The 23,109-nt window shown below is 39.7% G+C and overlaps 1 protein-coding gene across 4 annotated transcripts in view; it reads right to left on the bottom strand.

The window, feature by feature from the left end:
- The window catches only part of tenm1 (teneurin transmembrane protein 1), a 2,340,669-nt gene that overhangs the window by 27,877 nt on the left and 2,289,683 nt on the right, over positions 1–23,109 (bottom strand). For all 4 annotated transcript variants that reach the window (XM_063060938.1, XM_063060937.1, XM_063060940.1 and 1 more), the window contains 2 exons: positions 15,618–15,853; positions 6,029–6,325 (listed from right to left, as the gene is read on the bottom strand). In XM_063060938.1, the coding sequence (XP_062917008.1) occupies positions 6,029–6,325; positions 15,618–15,853 (533 nt within the window). The remainder of the gene's footprint in view (positions 1–6,028; positions 6,326–15,617; positions 15,854–23,109) is intronic.

Below are 23,109 nucleotides of genomic sequence, written 5' to 3'. Positions count from 1 at the left end.
ACTAATGAGGAGATTTGGCATGGCACCAAAGACTCCAGCAAATTCCTACAGATGTACCATGGGGAGCATTCATTGCCTGCTATGGAGGCTCCAATACAAACTCCAGGATCAAAAAAATACTTCAGAGGGATGTAGACTTAGTCAGCTCCATCATGGATGTTTGCCTTCCCGCCACTGAGGACATCTTCAAAAGGCAGAGCCTCAAGAACGCAGCATCCATCCAGAATGTGCCATCTTCTCATTATATCACCAGGGAAGACGTACAAGAGCCTGAAGATGCACACTCAATATTTTAGGAGCAGCTTTTTCCCCTCTGCCATCATACTTCTGAATAGCCTTTGAACCAATGAATACTATCCCACTATTTTGCTCTCATATTCTATTATTTCATCTAATTTTATTTTTCTTATTGAAACTTATATTTCATTGTCTGCAATATACTGCTGCAAAACAAATCTGCATGCCATGTGTCAGTGATAATGAACCTGATTTTGATTCTGAAATAATATACAGTGCCTATAAAAAGTATTCACCCCCCCCCCCGGAAGCTTTCGTGTTTTATTGTTTTACAGCATTGAATCACAGTGGATTTAATTTGGCTTTTTGACACTCATCAACAGAAAAAGACTCTTTCGAGTCAAAGTGAAAACAGATCTCTACAAAGTGACCTAAATAAATAATTATAAAACACAAAATAATCGATTGCTTAAGTATTCACCCCCTTTAATATGACACACCAAATCATCACTGGTGTAGCCAATTGGTATTAGAAGTCACATAATTAGTTAAATGGAGATCATCGTGGGCAGTCAAGGTGCTTCAATTGATTGTAGTAAAAATACACCTGTATCTGGAAGGTCCAACTGTTGCTGAGACAGTATCCTGATAAAAACTACACCATGAAGACAAAAGAACACTCCAAGCATCTCCACAAAAAGGTTATTGAAAAGCACACAACAGGAGATGGATACAGGAAAATTTCCAAGTTACTGAATATCCCTTGGAGTACAGTTAAGTCAATCATCAAGAACTGGAAAGAATATGGCACAACTGTAAATCTGCCAAGAGCAAGACGTCCTCCAGAACTGAGTGACCATGAAAGAAGGGGACTAGTGAGGGAGGCCACCAAGAGACCTATGATAGCTCTGGAGGATTTACAAGCTTCAGTGGCTGAGACGGGAGAGGCTGCGCACACAACTGTTGCCCGGGTTCTCCACCAGTCACAGCTTTATGGGAGAATGGCAAAGAGAAAGCCACTGTTGAGAAAAACTCACATGAAATCTTGGCTAGAGTTTGTCAGAAGGCATGTGGAAAACTCTGAAGTCAGCTGGAAGAAGGTTTTAGAGTCTGATGAAACCAAAAATGAGCTTTTTGGCCATCAGACTAAACAATATGTTTGGTGTGAGCCAAACACCACACATCATCAAAAACACACCATCACTAACTTGAAGCATGGTGGTGGCTGCACCATGCTGTGGGGATGCTTCACTGCAGCAGGCTCTGGAAGGATTGTGGACATAGAGGGTAAAATGAATGCAGCAAAATACAGAGGAATCCTGATGCAGCCTGCAAGAGAACTGCAACTTGGAGAAGATTTGTTTTCCAGCAAGGCAATGACCCCAAGCAAAAAGCCAAAGCTATACAGGAATGGCTTAAAAACAACAAGGTTAATGTCCTGGAGTGACCAAGTCAGAGTCCAGACCTCAATCCCATTGAGAATTTGTGGCTGGACTTGAAACAGGCTGCTCAGTTACAATCCCCATGCAATCTGACAGAGCTTGAGCAGTTTTGTAAAGAAGATAGGGAAAAATTACAATGTCCAGATGTGCAAAGCTGATAGACGGCTATTCACACAGACTGAAGGCTCTAATTGCCACCAAAGGTACATCGACTAAATACTGACTTGAAGGAGGTGAATACTTATGCAATCAATTATTTTGTGATTTATATCTGTATTTAATTTAGATCACTTTGTCTTCACTTTGACACAAAAAGAGTCTTTTTCTGTTGATTAGTGTTAAAAAAGCCAAATTAAATCCAGTGTGATTCAATGTTGTAAAACAATAAAGCATGAAAACTTCTGGGGTGGGGGGGTGAATACTTTTTATAGGAACTGTATATACGTGTGGGTGTGTGTGTATGTATGTATGTATATGTATATATATAAAATGCATTTAATGAAACAAAAAATAGAACATAGAACATAGAATATAGAATAGTACAGCACAGTACAGGCCCTTCAGCCCACAATGTTGTGCCAACCCTCAAACCCTGCCTCCCATATAAGCCCCCACGTTAGATTCCTCCATATACCTGTCTAGTAGACTCTTAAACTTCACTAGTGTATCTGCCTCCACTACTGACTCAGGCAGTGCATTCCACGCACCAACCACTCTCTGAGTAAAAAACCTTCCTCTAATATCCCCCTTGAACTTCCCACCCCTTACCCTAAAGCCATGTCCTCTTGTATTGAGCAGTGGTGCCCTGGGGAAGAGGCACTGGCTGTCCACTCTATCTATTCCTCTTATTATCTTGTACACCTCTATCATGTCTCCTCTCATCCTCCTTCTCTCCAAAGAGTAACACCCTAGCTCCCTTAATCTCTGATCATAATGCATACTTTCTAAACTAGGCAGCATCCTGGTAGATCTCCTCTGTATGCTTTCCAATGCTTCCACATCCTTCCTATAGTGAGGTGACCAGAACTGGACACAGTATTCCAAGTGTGGCCTAACCAGAGTTTTATAGAGCTGCATCATTACATCACGACTCTTAAACTCTATCCCTCGACTTATGAAAGCTAACACCCCATAAGCTTTCTTAACTACCCTATCCACCTGTGAGGCAACTTTTAGGGATCTGTGGACATGTACCCCGAGATCCCTCTGCTCCTCCACACTACCAAGTATCCTGCCATTTACTTTGTACTCTGCCTTGGAGTTTGTCCTTCCAAAGTGTACTACCTCACACTTCTCCGGGTTGAACTCCATCTGCCACTTCTCAGCCTGCTTCTGCATCCTATCAATGTCTCTCTGCATTCTTTGACAATCCTCTACACTATCTACAACACCACCAACCTTTGTGTCGTCTGCAAATTTGTCAACCCACCCTTCTACCCCCACGTCCAGGTCATTAATAAAAATCACGAAAAGTAGAGGTCCCAGAACAGATCCTTGTGGGACACCACTAGTCACAATCCTCCAATCTGAATGTACTCCCTCCACCACCACCCTCTGCCTTCTGCAGGCAAGCCAATTCTGAATCCACCTGGCTAAACTTCCCTGGATCCCATGCCTTCTAACTTTCTGAATAAGCCTACTGTGTGGAACCTTGTCAAATGCCTTCCTAAAATCCATATAGATCACATCCACTACACTACCCTCATCTATATGCCTGGTCACCTCCTCAAAGAACTCTGTCAGGCTTGTTAGACACGATCTGCCCTTCACAAAGCCATGCTGACTGTCCCTGATCAGACCATGATTCTCTAAATGCCTATAGATCCTACCTCTAAGAACCTTTTCCAACAGCTTTCCCACCACAGACGTAAGGCTCACTGGTCTATAATTACCCGGACTATCCCTACTACCTTTTTTGAACAAGGGAACAACATTCGCCTCCCTCCAATCCTCCGGTACCATTCCCGTGTACAACGAGGACATAAGGATCCTAGCCAGAGGCTCAGCAATCTCTTCTCTCACCTCATGGAGCAGCCTGGGGAATATTCCGTCAGGCTCTGGGGACTTATCTGTCCTAATGTATTTTAACAACTCCAACACGTCCTCTCCCTTAATATCAACATGCTCCAGAACATCAACCTTACTCATATTGTCCTCACCATCATCAAGTTCCCTCTCATTGGTGAATACCGAAGAGAAGTATTCATTGAGGACCTCGCTCACTTCCACAGCCTCCAGGCACATCTTCCCACCTTTATCTCTAATTGGTCCTACCTTCACTCCTGTCATCCTTTTTTTCTTCACATAATTGAAGAATGCCTTGGGGTTTTCCTTTACCCTACTCACCAAGGCCTTCTCATGCCCCCTTCTTGCTCTTCTCAGCCCCTTCTTAAGCTCCTTTCTTGCTTCCCTATATTCCTCAATAGACCAATCTGATCCTTGCTTCCTAAACCTCATGTATGCTGCCTTCTTCCACCTGACTAGATTTTCCACCTCACTTGTCACCCATGCTTCCTTCACCCTACCATACTTTATCTTCCTCACCGGGACAAATTTATCCCTTACATCCCGCAAAAGACCTCTAAACATCGACCACATGTCCATAGTACATTTCCCTGCAAAAACATCATCCCAATTCACACCCGCAAGTTCTAGCCTTATAGCCTCATAATTTGCCTTTCCCCAATTAAAAATAATTCATCAAGCTATCTTGTACAAGTTTTAAAAAAGGAATTTTTTATCCACATCTTAAAGGTATCTTAAGTTTTAAGTTGGTTTTGAATAATGACGGAGAAGTATAATTAGTAATTTGGTGGCATGTGTATTTTAGCACAATACGATGTGCTACTCTCTTGAATTTCTCCTAGCACGATGGATGGAGCATTTTGATCTTTGTGCATGGTATGCTTTTTTAATGATAAAATAATATGCACTCCAATGTTTTAACAATGTTAAAATGTCTGTAAAATTCTTTCCAATAAACTGAAACTTGATAGCTTAACAAGAAATGTTCAGTATAGATCTGAATCAACAGCTCCAACATAAACTTGAGGGGAGTTTATACATTCTCCCTGTGACCATATGGATTTCCTAAGATATGTAGGTTGGTGGGTTAAATGGCTATTTAAAATTACCCTTCATGTGTAGGGAAATGGTAGAATATGGGGAAAGTTGAGGAGAATATGTGAGGAATAAAATATAGAATAAATGTATGATTAGTGTAAAGTGGGTGTTTAACAGTCAGTGGATTTTGTTGGCCAGTTTCCAAGATGTATGTTTCTATGACAATGCAGAAGATGGCCGCTCATTCCACCGTAACTATGCCAACTCTTTTGAAAAAGCTATTTAACTGATCTAATTTCCTACTTATTTTTCACAGCTCTGAATATTTTCCTGTGCAACTATGAACTTCTGAATGTTTCTCATGTATATGCTTCTACCAGCCAGATCGTAGACATTTCATAAATGGAAGAAATTGGGGGTGAGAAATTGTCCATCGCAAGGCAGACTCTCTACAGCTCCTTTCAATACTAATGTTTCTAATGTACTACCTGAGCCTAAACTTGATAAAGAGCCTTAATTTAAAACAATCAGATTACCGGTATTAGAGCACTGGAATAGGTCTTTGGCTGCAGTGCTTTAACATATAACTTTAGTCCCATTCGTTTTCCTGCTTTTGGAATTAAATTTAATCCTTAATTTAGTAGCTACTTGTGATGAAATATCCTATGGTGTTTACAGCAGTTTTAAGATTTGTTTCTTCTATAGTTCATCAAATTTGTTTTTTGGCTTTTTGAATAATGAGTTTAATTAAACACAGATTTTTTTTTGACTGGAAACGTGTCACATGTTGGCAGGATGGGAGTGGAACTGCAGGAAGTGACACGTGGCATGGTATGCTGCACTTCTTGTGGCAGGAAGTGAGCTTCACATCAGTCAGGCACGTGTTTAGTGGAAATCTTGCTGGGCATTAGCCTAACCAGAAAAGTTACTAAAATCAAAACCCTGGAGAAAGGAGAACTGAATAAGTAATTAGAAAGAAATGAGCTACACTATTACAGCAGTCAATCACACTGGGGTATTCACAGCACTTGCATTGAGTGTAGGTGGTCTCTTGGCTCAATATAAACACATAGTGCAACATCACTTAACCACAGAACTTTCAGTTTCTCTCCCCACATGTTCCTGAGAAAGGAGAATCAAATTCAGTTCTTCTTTGATTTGCACTTTCAGCATGTGATTATACAGCAACCTCAGTCCATGCATTGTGTCTTATTTGCAAAGATATTTTTGCTAGAAACACTAGACGTTAACTGTTTTGAAACCACAAAGCAATACTTTTGTATTACCTTTTCTGAGTAAGTGTAACTCCATATCTTTCCATCTGCCAGCACTCTGGATATAATTCTGCCACTTTGATCATATTCCATTCTTTCAACCCAAGTTCCTCGTTGAATACCTGTCACCAGTCCCATCGGGGAATAGGTGACATTGACCTCATTGAAATTGTTACTGGGTTTCCACAGAACTGGACGCCCTGATCTGTCGTACTGGATCTTGAGAGTAAATTTGCGATGGTCGTCGTAAATCTTTCCGATCCTGGTGACCCGGTCAAAATCGATGGACAGCAGATTTCTGTTGTGAGCCTAATAACAAATAAAACCTAATTAGCGGAAGTCATTACAGGTTTTGTTTAAGCTAACACGATCAGGATGAAATAAAAGTAGACTATGATAGCTGATGTAAAATAAGACTAAATCTCTCATTAATTTTCAACAGGATTCTCTATGAAGCCCTAAAGGATCTCAGTAGCACTGATACAGAAAAAAAAAGTTTAATCACTTAGAGTGGTTAGTTTTGGGCTAGTTTAAATACGCTTACTGATTCAGATTTGACGATTTCCAGATTTAATCCATTGCATCTGGTAAATGTAGAAATCTCCTTGGGAGAGGCATCTTCAAGATGGTAATCAATCATTAAAAACGCTTTTCACAGGATGTTGGAAATTTAACTTGCTCTGAATAGGGTTTCCAGGCTTAAAGCAATGGAAATGGAAAGAGTTGCAGAATTGATAGGCAACCTCTGAAAATCACTGCAACCTCCCAGCTTTCTGAAAGCTCTATTTCCATTGGTTGTGTCTGGAAAATTAATTGCAAAGCTTTGGAAATATTTTGTTGAGATTTTTTGGTCATTCTATGAATTTTGACTTTCACTTCCCAGATAGTACATCCCAAATAATTCAAAATATCCCTGTGAGTATTGCTTGAACATTGATTCAAAGGGATCCAGAAGACATACCAGCATCTCAGTAACAGCCAGAGACAACTTCAGAACACTTCGTCAAGCACCTCTGCTCCATCCGCCAAAAGCATGGCTTCCCTGTGGCTAAATGTTTTAATTGCCATTCCCATTCTGGAGTGTTGGTTCATGGCCTCCTCTTATGCCAAGATGCGCCCCCCCCCCCTCAGGTTGGAGGAGCACCACATTATATTCTGTCTGGGTAACCTCCAACCTGATGGCATGAATATCAGTTTCTCCTTCCGGTAATTTTTTTTCTTCTCCCCCCTCTTCTTCTTCTATTCTCCACTCTGGTCTTTTACGTCATCTCATCTGCCTATTACTTCCATCTCGGTCCCCTCCTCCTTCCCTTTCTCCTATGATCCACTCTCCTCTCTTATCAGATTCCTTCTTTTCCAGCCCTTTACTTTTCCCACCTACCTGGCCTCACCTATCACATCCCTGCCAGCCTCCTTCCCCTCCTTCCCCTCCTCCCACCTTTTTATTCTGGCTCTCCCCTCCCTGCTTCCTTTTCAGTCCTGACGAAGGGTTTTGGCTGGAAGATGTCACTGTTCATTGTTTTCCACAGATGCTGCCTGACCTGCTGAGTTCCACCAGCATTTTGTGTGTGTTTTTATGGATTTCTGACATCTGCAGACTTTCTTGTGTTTATTCTCTAATACCTGCTGGAGAAGAGATCAGCAAAGTCACCAGCTCACTGCGAGAAATAGAAACTGATTTTCTTTAAAATATCTGAATATGACTGTCTGAGAATCTGTACTATTACTATCATATTAGAAAATGTCCTCTGCTTCTTTGTCCCGACTTCCTCCCAAAACTGTGTTGGAGATGTGTGCAACATCACACATTCAGTTGTGTACAAGTGTGCAAGGCTGGCAGGTGTTTTCTGGACTGGGCATATATCTCGCCTTTGCTTGTGTTGAAGCTAGTGTGCACAAGTTGTTTTGCGACTCTGACTGTCTTCCTACTGGTACTAGTATGCACACATCTGGCAAATATATGCCTGCAAATCACCCAAGAGTAGTCATCAAGTAGAAAGACTCATGCTCCATCAAGGTGTAACTGGGTGTAACCCCCAAAATACTTTATGAAAGGGCATACTAGGTTCCCAGTAGGTATCACACTGCCTTTATTCTACTGTGGCCCATCGACATTGACTTCTTTTCCGAGTGAAGCAGAATTGCCGGTTTCTGCAAGGAGTAGTGTATGTAGTAATCATAGTAAAAAGGTGTTTGTTACTCCGTTGTGGAAATAATGTAGTACTAAATTGCATGGTTTCTGTGTTCTTTGTTGCCACATTATTTGTGGACAATCCTCCGGAGTAAGTCTCTGAAACTTCATTGTATTGAATAGTCATTGTTACTGCAGCTCCTGAGGTTTACATGAATTTGTTCAGCACCTTGTTTCAAGGTCTAATAGAGAACTCAGACATTGCACAAGGGTTGCCCCCTTCAAAACGCAGATAATGCCAAACATGTGAAAATCATTTAGCGAGGCCTAAGTACAGTAAACTGTACTTCTTCCTTCCCATCCTTCATTTTGGGCACCACGGTAGCATAGCTGTTCACACGACATTATTACAGCCCGGGGTGTTGGAGTTCAGAATTCAATTTTGACATCATCTCTAAGGAGTTTGCACGTCCTCCCCACGGAATGTCTGGGCTCTCCCTGGGTTCTCTGGTTTCCACCCTCAGTTCCAAGGCATACTGGTTAGTAGGGTAATTGGTCATTATAAATTGACCAACACATTATATTCCATCTGGGTAGCCGTCAATGTGATGGCGTGAATATTGAGTTCTCCTTCCATTAAAAAAGAAATTCCCTCTCCCTCCCCTCTTCCACTCTGGCTTCCTATCTCTTTTCACGTGCCTATCACCACCCCCTGGATCCCCTCCTCCTTCGCTTTCCTCTATGGTCCACTCTCTTCTCCCATCAGATTTCTTCTTCAGCCCCTTTTTCTTTACCACGCATCTGGCTTCAGCTATCACCTTCCAGCTATCCTCCATCCCCCCGCCCACTGCCTCACTTTTTTATTCTGGTGTCTTCCCCCTTCCTTTTCAGCTGTGAAAAAGGGTCTCAGCCTGAAGCATCAGCTGTTTATTCATTTCCATAGATGCTGCCTGAACTACTGAGTTCCTCCAGCATTTTGTGTGTGTTGCATTATAAATAGCCCCATCATCAGGCTAGGGCTAAATCAATGGTTGCTGTGTGGTGCAGCTCGAAGGGTTGGAAGAGCCTATTCTGTGCTGTATCTCCAAATCAATAAGTCTTCATACCAACTCTCCCATCAGATTTCACTCACACATTCATACTCTGGCCACCCTTCTGCTACATATTGCAGCACTCAATGTATCACAGTTAACACTCAGTCCTACTATATTAATAATGCATTATTAGCAGGTATAGAAAGTTGTACTTTGTTGACCTGTTTTACCAACATGGTCTTACAATTATGCTGAAGCTTTAATGTAATTATACTTGATAAGCAACCTGCAGGGTCATTTGAATTATAGAAAGACAGCCTGCAGAATATGTATAAGTATTGCTGTGAAAAACACTTGCGAATAGAAACAGCACTTAGAATTGTGCAATAGAAGGCTGAAATATTGGTTGTTAACTGGTCCTTCATTAATGTTACAAAAACATTGCAATGGTGGTTTGCTTCAGATACCTGATCAAAGCATTAAAAAGGAAGACTTGCATTATAACTAATCTGCCTGAGGCATGTTTTACCAATGCACCAATTGAATTTCAGTGTATAAAACTTCTGAACTAGGCAACTACTTTTCTCAAAATCTATGCTCTTCAGACAACTAATTTTGTTTTGATAAATGAAAATACAGTATTTGGAATATGCATAAATAGCATAAAATGTGATAAATTATTACATTGATCAATCTTATATATATTTTAATATTTTCTTCCTGTTTCCAAAGTTGTGCATTTCAGTTTTAAACTTTTAAAAATGTTTACATTTTGTGATTTGTTAAGCAGTGTTCAGTGCTCCAGTTTTCCATTGAAAAACTTGTGTATGTGTATGAGTACATCCTTAGCATCATACTTTGGCTCAAACATTTTAGCAAATTTCTTTTGGAAATATCACAGTTTGAATGTGCCTGTAACAAAATGTTTCCTGATTTCTGATGTTGCAGTGAACATGGCTTTAGTTTCTCATGTAATAACTGGATTGGTAATAAGAAAGGCAAACTCAACGTCAGCATTAATTTCAAGAGAACGAGAATATAAAAGCAAGGATGTAATGCTGCAGCTTTATAAGGTAATGGTCAGACCATATTGGGAGTTTTGTGAGCAGTTTTGGGCCCTACATCTAAGAAAGGACATGGAGAATGATCTGAGAATGGAAGAGTTAATGTATGAGGCATGTTTGATAGCTCTGGGCCTGTGGAGCTTACAAGGACAGGGATGGGGATGGGGAATTCCATTGAAAACTATTGTCAAATATTGAAAAGCTTAGATAGAGTGGACATGGAGAGATGTTTCCATTAGTGGGAGAGGTTCTGATCAGAGGGCACAGCTTTAGAATAGGATGTTTTTTCGATGAGCTGGTATATTTTGAGCCAGAGGGCGGTGAATCTGTGGAACATACTGTCTCAAGTGTTTGTGGAGGTATACTTAAAGCAGAGGTTGATTAGTTCTTGATAAATGAGAATGCCAATGTTTCTGGAGCGAAGTCAAGAAAATGAACTTGAGAGGGAAGATAAATCAGCCATGATTGAATGGCAAAGCAGAATCGATGGGCATAATTACCCAATTCTGTTCCTACGTGTTATGTTGTTTTACTCAACATTGCGAGCGTTAATTTCATTAGATTAGTTTAAAGCTTTCAGTTTATCTATAGAGATATTCTGTCGAAGATAGGGAGCTCAATGGACCAAGAGACCACTGAACCAGGACACCAATTACTTCTTTCTTGTGTGGCCAATGGCACCTCAATTTTAAAAATCAAATATGTAATACCCAAAAATCGTGCTGAAGGCTGGTCTCAGGAGTGTTGATCAGTCTCACTGAGCCTGTGCCTTGGTTTAAACATGGAGGTAGGAAGAGAGGAAATGGATTTCAGAATCAGTAGTTCAGGAAATGACATGGGAGTGTGGCTGGTTGGGTGGCATAGCTACATTGTAGATCCAGAAGTTAGAATGACTAAGGTAATATAGTTACCAGAATTTCATTCAGCATAATGAGGAAAGGGTCAACAAAAGTAAGCCTGAAGATAATGAGGTTAAAATTCCCCAAATGTGCAGGCAATGACATTATCAAATATGTCATTGATACAGCTGTGACATCAGGGTGCGAGGATGACCTACCATAGAAGTAAGTTCTGAGGTGAAGTGCTATAGTCTAAATTGGTTATTGCATTTCATACCAGAGAGAAAACAAATCAACTTTTCAGGCTCAATACAAAAAAATATTACAATACAATTGAATTATTTTGATGCACCCATTTATTAACTTGTGAAAAACGTTTATTTTATTTTCAGATCATCATGCAGTTTGTCAATTTGTTACTATTATTGCTTTACATTAAAGTAGGCGTATGTGAGAAATTTCAATGGATAAATTACTCTTGCTCTGTTTGATTTTTTTCAAAAATTGAATCCATTGTAAATTTAATGCCTGAAATCTTGATGGATTATTATGAGAATATTCAAATAAACTGTTTACATATTTATTGAAGAGACTATGAAAAGCAGTGAATTAGAGGTGGAGCAAGCCAATGACTTATAGTAAGTAGTCTATTGTTCAGCAAAGTAAACCAATTGATTCAGTGTCCTTAAAGAATGAAGGAAGCATAAAATATAGAAAATCCTCTACATAAAAAGAGCAATTTCTTCACTAACTGCTGTGAGGGAAATACAGTTATCTATTAATTGTGTACAGAAAATCAATCTCAGTCAGGAAACAGGTTCAACTGGGGAATAGCTCAGACATTTCCACGTTTGTTCTTGTTGGCCACAATGTTGCCTGAATAAATAACATAAACTATTTCAAGGAACAATACACCAAGACAGATCAACTTATTTTCAAAGTGAAACTCTTTCATTAGTTCTGCATATTTTGTCAGTTGGCTTATTTCTGTGCTGAATATGATGCCAAATTAAACTATCTCTTCTGCTTGCACCTGATCCAATATCCCTTCCTTACCATGTCCATGTGTCTATCTTAAAAAAAACCTCTCAAATTCTTCTGTCATAACTGCCTCCACCACCCTCAAGACAGCACATTCCAGGTACCTACCACTCTTTGTGTAAAAAAAACTTGCCAGGGATATCTCCCTTAAACTCTCATCCACTTTTTTAAAATGCAGGTTCTTTAGTATTTGACATATGGGAAAGAGATCTTAACTGTCTACCTATCTATGTCTCTCATAGTTATATGAACTTCTAGCAGGTCTCCTTTCAACTTCCAGTGCTTGAGAGAAAACAATCCAAGTTTATTTCAACTCTCCTTATACTGTAGCTCATATCCTCTAATCCAGGAAATATCCTGGTTTACTTCTTTGTATCCTTTCCAAAGCTTCCACATCTTTTCTGTTATAGGGCAACCAGAAATGCATACAACTGTGACTCCCTTACTCCAATACACAGTACCCTGACCTACAAGTATGACCTCTTTATCTACTGTGTAACCACCTTTAGGGAGCTAAGGACTGGGATCCCAAAATTCCTCTGTACTTCAGTACTGTTAAGGGTCCTGCCATTAATTATGTATTCTCCCCATTCACTTGACCTGCCAAAGTGCAAAAACTTACACTTGCCTGGATTTTTCAGGTTGTCAATCACAAGAGAGAAAATTGTTCAAGGGGTGAGACAAGCTAATCTTCATGGTTTCTGAATGATACCAGTGCCCTCAAAGGCATAGTTTTGGTATCTGTTTTCCACATAAGTCAGGGACTTTGGCTTACACAAGATATTACAGATGCTGGAATTTTCCAACTTTCCTGTTTTGAGGTGGTACTAGATGCCACCGATCCAAAGAGGTCATTGTATAAAGTCCACCAGCAGTCACAGTGAAATATTTACGCATAAATAAATTAAACAAGAAATCACTTATATATTCTTGTTGGAGCCAGATCACAATCTCAGGGTGACATACCCTGGTAAGAAAAAAACAGGAAAACGGCAGATCCCTGAAGTCTGAAACAAAAACACAAACAGCAAGTCACACTGCATGTGTGGGAAGAGAAACAGGGTCAATGTTTCAGTCAAAGCTCGTATGTAAGAAACATTGCCTTTGTTTGTCCTCCCACATATGCAGACTGGCCTGCTGAATATTCACAATGTTTTACTTTAGTTTCCTTGGTAAATCTCATTCACCAAGATTTAAGATCAATTATTGTTTGCCATACCATCTTCTAAATTACTATCAGGATTTTTGAACATATCAGAAAATTGCAGTATAGCCTGTCTGCTCTTGATTTCATTTCCTTTTAACCAATTGACTTGTTGAAGTAGTTGGGTCTAAGTTACAATGTATTATGGTTGTTGGAGAACCTTATCATTAAAATTCAAGCATAATTAATAACTAAATTTATTGTTAATTGGAAGATTTATTTCCAGCTAGACTCCAACTAGAGTTCTAGTTTTATTCTCTGGAGCAAGCCTAAATCCAATAGCAATGGTTAGGTAAACAACAGGAATTCTGCAGATGCTGGAAATTCAAGCAACACACATCAAAGTTGCTGGTGAACACAGCAGGCCAGGCAGCATCTGTAGGAAGAGGTGCAGTCGACGTTTCAGGCCGAGACCCTTCGTCAGGACTCTTCCTTCAGTTAGTCCTGACAAATGGTCTCGGCCTGAAACGTCGACTGCACCTCTTCCTACAGATGCTGCCTGGCCTGCTGCGTTCACCAGCAACTTTGATGTGTGTTGCAATGGTTAGGTAGGTTGCTTACCATTATACCATTGTGCAAATGTAGCATGTTCAAAATTAATTGGTTTGTTGACATGATCTTGGATCAAAACATGGAATTTAGACTATTGCAGCTGTAACACACTGTAAGGTTTCACTGCTAATGTAATGGTCTCCCTGTAATGTTTCACTGCTAATGTAATGGTTTCTCTGTAGCAGCAATGTTTGGCTTATGACTGGAGATAACGGGGGCTTTGGAATGTGCGCCATCCAGTGAGAGGTATGCTGTTCTTTCTTGTGGGTCTGAGAGAAGGGATTTCGTGGTCTTTTGCCAGCGAGAGATGGAGAGAGAAGATGCGAATGGAGAGAGTTGGTAGACTGCTGGACGAAGTGGACTTGGAGTGAGGTTTGAGAGATAAGACTAGAAAATAAAACGAACAAAGTTGATATTGCAGATGCAGTGTAGATTTAGAAACTGATGGTTCAACTTTCTTTGATTTGGCCTGCATGGATATTTTCTGTGGCATTTATATTTTTGATAAAATTATATCCAATTTTTATGGGATATAATTGCAGTTTACTAAATGGTGCAATGATACAGCAACACCACTGTACAAACAGTCAAGATTTTAGATAGTTGTTTCTACATGTGAACTCCAATATTTCATGGAACTCATTTGGCCAATATTGGGCCAAAGCATCTTGCCTCTGGCCAGCTCTTCCATTGATCTCTGTAAGTGACTGTGCTTTGTAATGCAGAAATCAAAGACGATTTGAAGTCAGAAGATAATGATACATTCTTTTCCACCAACGGACTCCACCATTGAGTTGAGTTTGTAAAAGGTCAGAAACACTTCACATCTAATTTTTCAGCTTTATGACATCTATGACTGATGTAAGTAGTGTACAATGAACTTCTTGTATTCCCTTACAAAATAATTGAATGGTGTTGCCAACTGTGAGTAAAATGTCAAGAGCAGGCTAGCTGTCTATTTCCTTTTCATTTGACATTAATGATGATTCTTTTATTAAGTACATAGAACATAGAACATAGTTGTACAGCGCAGTACAGGCCCTTCAGCCCACAATGTTGTGCTGACCCTTAAACCCTGCCTCCCATATAACCCCCCACCTTAAATTCCTCCATATACCTGTCCAGTAGTCTCTTAAACTTCACTAGTGTATCTGCCTCCACCACTGACTCAGGAAGTGCATTCCACACACCAACCACTCTCTGAGTAAAAAACCTTCCTCTAATATCCCCCTTGAACTTCCCACCCCTTACCCATGTCCTCTTGTATTGAGCAGTGGTGCCCTGGGGAAGAGGCTCTGGATGTCCACTCTATCTATTCCTCTTAATATCTTGTATACCTCTATCATGTCTCCTCTCATCCTCCTTCCTCCTAGTAAAGCCCTAGATCCCTTAACCTTATGACATCTCTATTTTTGTTTACTTTTGCTTCATAATTTTTAAAAAATCATTCTCTCCTTATCCAGATCAGTGTTAGGAAGTGAGCATCAAAAGAAGAGACTTTGATTTATTACATAGAAAAACTGTTCAGAAGATAAGAAATAGGAGTAGGTTTATTTGGTGTTTTGTGCCTAACCTGTCAATAAGATCTTTTACCTCAGTGCTGCATTCCTGCAACTAACCTCGTACCCTTTGATTCATCATTTCATCAACAGATTTTGAAATTAACTTCTAATCATCAGAGCATCAATCTAATTAGACTTTTCCATCTAAAAATAAAAGAGTTTTAATATACTTACCCTAAACCTCCTTCCAAAGACTGCAAGAGTCCCCTTTGGCTGCTCCTTTCTTTGCCTCCACTCCACTATGTTAGGATTGTGTTCAGCGGGCAATGAAATGTTACATTTTCCCATTGTTGGATTTGCAGCTCCAGCCAAAATGTGAGGTTCTGTCTGTAGTGTCAGTTCCATTCCACTGGCAAAGTTTACTCGCAAAGAGCCGTCAGGATCAACCCAGTAAGTATTTTGAATATGCTCTGGAATAGAAGGTTTCTAGCATGATTAATGATTCAATTTTGCTTCTAATTAAACTACTGACAGTGGCTTTCATTTAGCCCACTAAGATCAAATTTCACACAATATTATAATGCAGTTGCTGGCAGTGAAACTTAAAGGGTAGAAAATAATGTTTGTGACAATTAAGAAATAAACTACATTATTAAGACTGAAAATGCTATAAAACACTGGAACTTGTCTGAGTCAGTGGTTGTTAAAGTGCTTTCTTATCTTTATTTCTTTCTATCACACACAAAGCTGTCTAGTCATGTGGTTGGACAGTGACTTTCCATTATGTTTGAAATTTAAATGTCATCCATTGCTCCCCACAGATTTTGGAGTTGTTCAGTTTATATTTTTAAAAGGTTAACTGTCGGTTAGCTGATTAGAACACGGGCCAGTACAGTGATGCAGAATAAACTTTTGATGGTCACCCCAGTTGCAATCAAAGTATTGTCATTTTAAATATTAATAGAGCCAAGAGGAATAGGGGAGACCTTGCAGTAGTTTTTACTGATTAAGCCAGTGGAGTTGGTTACCCTTATATATTCATTTATTTCCGTTATGATTTTGCAGATAGTTTTTTTCACATGAGCTTGATTGGAAGAATGTCAGTGCTTTCCATATCTGTTGCAAGAAGGAAAACTGTGAAAGCAAGTAACATAAAAATATGTTTTAAAAAGACAAAAACTACCTATCAGACTGTCATAGATTAAAAGAAATTCCATACATTGCTGAAGCTGTGTTCAAGTGTTAGATTATGTATGGGAAGTAATAATGATCATAGTCATAGCAGATCAGCTATAAGCTATGAAACTGTTGTTCACTGAAGATGAAACATTTCTGAGTGTGGACATAATTTACTTGGTTGGAACTGCGAGAGGCTTCCTCTTCATCGTTCTACATCATAATGATTACTACTAGCCCATCTCACTACAGTACCCTCTTCCAGTTTTATGCAGATTAGTTTTTACTAAATGACATGATTGTTTTTTCCTCCTTTTCTTAATCTTTCACCTTGTGGTCTGCCTGCTATGGTTATCAGTAGTCTTTTGTGACCTATTTAAATGACCTTCATGCCTGATAACAGTGAGATTTGGCAAGATGTTGTTTGTTTTATGTATGACGGCCTCTGGATACACATAGGTTTCAATGGATAATGATCAAGAAGAGGATTTCAAAATGCACTGCTCGTTATTGCTTGGGAACAAATCAATTAGTTGAGGCACTGCAAATGTTGTTTCTGCAAGGATCTAAACTCAAGGTTTTATTAAGTTGGGGGAATTTGGTGAGTTGAATTGTTATATTTTAGGATAGCAGGCAGGTAGGAGATTGGACAGCAAGTATCAAATTTATATTTTTTAAAGAATAGTCCTGTTTTAAGATAGAGATAGGAACAGTAAAACACATAGCTTAACTAATTAATCTATTTAAATAAGTTAAAAATTATCACTTAATGAAGTATGGATCCAACCACATCGAAAGGGAAAATCTCTAGCACAAATATCTTGGCTCAGAGTCATTAAGGGGAGTCCGAGCAACACATAATGCTGAAAGTGTTTATCCAGAAAACAAGCTTACTCCAGAAAAACAAACACAGGTTTGGAAAATAGTGTTTTTGAATGTTAGGCATTCAGATAATCAGTAGCTACAAGAAGCGGAGAGTAAAATTCAGTAGATATTACTCCTGTTCATCAGGTAAGATCTGTGAGGACAATGAGAAATGCTGCAGACTAGACTGCCACAACATAGACAAAGGCAATTGTACAGCAATGTACACAGTGTCCTCAATAAAAAGGGAAGCTAACGACATTCATGAGGTTGAGGAAACTTTACGTGATAATTAAGACATCATACTGAGAAGGCAGGACTGTGAATTAAAGAACTAGAAATGATAGAGAGGTAAAAAGAGTAGGTGGATTTGCGTTTGCTAATAGGGAATCATGAAGGCAGTTGAAAAAAATGAACACGGGTGCAAGATACAAAATTAGAATTCGTGTTGATTTAAATAAAGAGAATAAATGTTCAAACATCTGGAAAGATGGAATGTACCAGAAAAAAAAACTCAGCAGGTCAAGGAGCACCTGTGGAAAGAGAAACAGAGTTAACACTTCAAATCAAAGATGCTTTGCCTCTCACGGGCATAGTCTACAGATCACTTTATAGTGGAAGAAGAAATAAGCATACATATTAGGGAAATACTGTAAGTAAAATGCGTAAATTAATAATTATGGGAGATTTCACTGACCCAGATAGTAACCAGATCAAATGTGTAAGTAAAGTGGATAAAGGGAAGAACTTACTAAATTGTGATCAGTTCCCTTTTGTAACACAATAAAGGAATGAACGAGAGTAGATAAAGACAAGTAGTAGAGCATCTAAGGGGAGTAGTGACCATAGTATTATACATTTAAGATGATAATTGAGAAGGGTACAATCATGATCAGCACAAGGCCCTGAAAAAATTTATTTTGAGGTACTGAGAACAGAACTTAGTTAAGTAAAGTGGACAACAATATTGCAAGTAACGATGTGGAAAAATAATGGGCAACATTTAAAATGGTGTTTAACACAGTGCAGGAAAAACATATGCTTCTGTAAGAACAAAATAAACACACAGGAGACTCCAGTGAGACATATAGGAATAATGATGGAGAGGAAAGAAGTAAGCAAAAGTCTGTAAGTGGTAGAGGACTCCACAACAAAAAGAAATACTAAGGCATTAGAAAGGAATGAGAAAGATCATTCAGAAAGTCAAAGAAGAACAATAAGAATGTGTGAATGTGAAATAAATATTTATATTAAAATTTGGTGCGAACGAGCATGTGTGGTGACTTGATAGAGGTGCATACGATGATAAGACCCACAGAGTGGACAGCCAGTGTACCTTTTCCCCAGGAGGGCAAGAGCTAATACAAGAGGGCATAATTTTAAGGTGATTGGGATGTTGAAGGTAGCTTTTTTCCCCACAATGAGTGGTAAGTGCATGGAACACACTGCAGGAGGTGACGGTAAAACCAGATACATCAAGGACATTTATGAAAGGTTAGATTGAAATTGGGGTAGGCACAACATTGTGAACTGAAGGGCCTGTATAATGTAGTACTGTTCTATGCTCTATGCAAATATGAGGTAATATATTTGATGAGCAAATTTATGGAAATCAGTTATTTCTGGAAGATGTGAGATAACTTGCAGGTTGAGTTGGTGGTGAGGAAGGCAAATGCAATGTTAGCATTCATTTCAAGAGGTCTGGAATACAAGAGCAGGGATGTGGTGCTAAGGCTTTATCAGGCACTGGTGAGGCCTCTCCTTGAGCATTGTGAACAGTTTTGGGCTCCTTATCTAAGAAAAGATGTGCTGGCATTGGTCCAGAGGTAGTTCACAAGGATGATTCTGGGAATGAAAGGGTTATCATATGAGGAATGTTTGATAGCTCTGGGTCTGTACTCACTGGAATTTAGAAAGATGAGGGGGTTGAAACATGAGAGTCATTGAAACATTTGGAATGTTAAAAGGACTAGACAAAGTGGTTGTGGAAAGGATGTTTCCCATGGTGGGGGAGTCTTGGACAAGAAGGCACAGCTTCAGGATAGAGGGATGTCCAGTTAAAACAGAGATGTGGAGAAATTTCTTTAGCCAGAGGATGGTGAGTTTGTGGAATTTGGTACCACAGGGATCTGTGGAGGCCAGGTTATTGGGTGTATCTAAGGCAGAGATTGATAGGCTCTTGTTTGGACACGGCATCAAAGGTTACGGGGAGAAGGCCAGGAAATGAGGTTGACCAGGGGGAAAAGGGATCTGCCATGATTGAATGGTGGAGCAGACTTGACAGGCTAAATTGCCTAATTCTGCTCTTATGTCTTATGGTCTTATATTTTGGGAAAGAGGATGAAAGGGTATGTTTTGTATAAATGCATCATTCGTGAAATGTTCCACTACAGAATAGCAATCTATCATCAAGGAAGTGGACCAATAAAGTTGTTCTAAACCTGCAAAAAAAATTATTGATTCTACCACAGAGAAGTGCATATCATTTGTGACACCAGATAATGAAAATGAGAAAATGGAGTGGAGTGATGACAGAGATTTTCAAGAATGATATCCGAACTGAAAGGGCATACACATCAAGAAAGGATAAACTGATTGGGCCTCCGTTCTCTTGAGGAATGACATAATAGAGGTCTTTATAACGACACAGATTTTTGACAGGATGGATACCAAGAGAACATTCCCATACATGGGAAATGCATATGAAAATCATCAACATAAACTAATCATCAAGGAATGAATGATGTAAGTATCCTCTTTACCTTAAGAGTAATAAGAATGTGGAACTCACCACCATGTAAATAGGTTGAGGAGAATAGTACAGATACATTAAAGGAAAATCTATGTTAATATGTTAGCTGAGGAACAATCAGTGAAGCTCAAGTGGGCATAAACATGACCATAGATTAGTTGAGCTGAATGGCTTGTTTCTGTGTTGAATTTCCTATGAAAATAACATTCCATGGTGTATTCACCCAGTCTGGCAGATCAAACTGTGATAGTTTCTCTGAGCTCAGTCTACACAACTTTTGGCAAATGAGTACTGGCTTTAACAACTTTCACCAGGATTCAGTGTGAGATTTGGATTCATGATTCTAGATTGTTCCATATCGTTTTCAGTACACAATGTAAAGAAAAATGTGATAATTGTTACTTTGGATCTGATGAAGCACAGAAAAAAAAACAATAAGATAAAGAAAAAGAACACAATAAATATAAATACATAAGATAGTTTATATACATAGATTTATTGTATGGCTATAAAGTGATGCTAAGCACAGGAGTGTCTGTACATAAGGTGACTGACAGGAAATGATAAAGTAGTGGTGGTTGGAGTGCACAGGGATTGAAAGTTCAAAGTCCAAAGTAAAATTATTATCAAAGTACATATATATCAATATATACAACCCTGAGATTCCTTTCCTTGCAACAATCCTAATAAATAAAAGTAACAAAATGGAATGAAAAACTACACCCAACAGGGTGGACAATAACCAATGTGCCATAGAAACCCAACAAGCTGTGCAAATACAAAAAGAAAGAGGAAAGAAATAATACTAATAATACATAAGCAATGAATATCAAGAACACGAGATAAACAGTCTTTGAAAGTAAGTCCAGTTCCACGATGAGGTGACTGAAGTTGAGTGAAGTTATCCTGTGCTGTGGGTTCTGAGGCTTCTGTACCTTCATCCTGAAGGTAGCAGTGAGAAGAGAGAATGGTGGGGGTCCCTGCTGATGGATGCTGATTTCCTGTGACAGTAGATACACTGAATGGTGAGGAGGACTTTACCCATGATAGACCTGACTATATCCACTACTTTGGGCATTGATGCTTCCATACCAGGTTGTGATGTAACTAGTCAAAATACTCTCCACCACACATCTATAGAAGTTTGTCAAAGTTTTAGATGACATGCCGAATCTTCACAAACTCCTAAGAAAGTAGAGGCACTGCCATGCTCTCTTCATAATGGCTCTTAGGTGTTGGAACCAAGACAGATCCTCTGAAATGATAACACTGAGGAATTTGAAGTTAGTGACCCTCTCCACCTCTGAATCCTAATGAAGACTGGCTCGTGGACTTCTGGTTTAGTCCTCCTGAAGTCTATAATTGGCTCCTTGGTCTTGCTGACATTGAGTAAGAGGTTGTCGTTGTGGCACCACTCAGACAGATTTGCAATCTCCCTCTTACATGCTGATTCATCACCACCCTTGACTTGACCAAAGGTAGTGGTGTCATCGGCAAAATAAGTCTGGCATTGGAGATTAGCCGTACAGTCATAAGCATAAGGCGAGGAGAGCAGGGGGCTAAGCGCACAGCCTTGTGGTGCACCTTTACAGAGGGAGATTGTGGAGGAGATGTCATTGCCAATCTGAATTGAATGGTGTCTGCAAGTGAGGAAATTGAGGATTCAGTTGCACAAGGAGCTATTGAGACCTAGAACTTGTAGCTTATTGATTAGTTTTGAGTGGGTGATAGTATTGAATGCCGAGCTGATGTCAATGAACAGCATCCTGATGTATGCATGTTCACTGTTCAGATGTTCCAGCATTAAGTGAAGAGTCAATTAAATGGTATCTGCTGCTGACCTGGTGAGATGGTAGGCAAATTGGTGTAGATTCAAATCGCTTTTCAAGCAGGAGTTGATATGTTTCATCACCAACCTGCCAAGGCACTCCATTGCAGTGGATGTAAATGCCTCAAGATAATAGTAACTGAGGCAGATTATCACTTTCTTCTTTGGCACTGGTATAATTGAAGCCTTCTTTGAGCATTTGGGTATCTCAGCCTGCTGAAGTATGAGGGTAAAAATATTGGTGAACACTCCGGCTAGTTAATCAGCACAGGACTTTAGTACTCAGCCAGGTATCCTATCTGGGCCAGATGCTTCCCGTGGGTACACCTTACCAAGGATCCTCTTAAGTCAGCCTCAGAGACAGAAATCACAGCGTCATCAGGGGCTGTGTGAGTTCGTGAAGATGCCTCCACGTTTTGATGGTGGAAGAGAGTATAAGAGACATTGATCTCATCTTGGAGTGAAACCTTGTTGTCATCTATGTCAGTTAGTTGCACTTTGTAGGAGTTGATGGCATTCAAGCCCCGCCAGAGCTGTCGAGCATCCATCAGTGATTGAAGTTTGGTCCAGAGTTGCCACTTCACATGTGAGATCATACCTGGATCTCTTCTATTTAACTTGGTTGCTAAACCTGAATGCCACTGACCTGGCCCTCAGAAGATTGTGGATCTCATGGTTTACCCAAGGCTTCAGGTTAGGGAAGATCTTGAATGATTTTGTGGGGACACACCCATCTATGACTGCTTCAATAAACTCTGTGACAACCGTGGTGTATTTGTCTAAGTCTGACAAGTCCTTGAACACAGCCTAGTCTACTGTCTTGAAGCAAAACCAAGCCACTTCTCAGCCTCCTACGACCACCTCTTTGGTGTCCTTATCTCTGGCGCCTTGCTTTTTAGCCTCTGCATGTATGCAGGTAGGAGGAGGACAGCCAAATGATCATATTTCTCGAAATACGGTTTAGGCATGGAACAGTAGGCATTCCTAATTGTGATGTAACAGTGGTTGAGGGTGTTGAGAACCCTAGTGCTCTAGGTGATATGTTGATGATAACAGAACAGAGTTTTCTTCAAACAAGCCTGAATGAAGTACCCAGCAATTATTTG

This window comes from Mobula hypostoma, chromosome 10 (assembly GCF_963921235.1).
Source record: "Mobula hypostoma chromosome 10, sMobHyp1.1, whole genome shotgun sequence".
NCBI classification, from domain to species: Eukaryota; Metazoa; Chordata; class Chondrichthyes; order Myliobatiformes; family Myliobatidae; genus Mobula; species Mobula hypostoma.
This window is presented reverse-complemented; position numbering and strand designations above follow the sequence as displayed.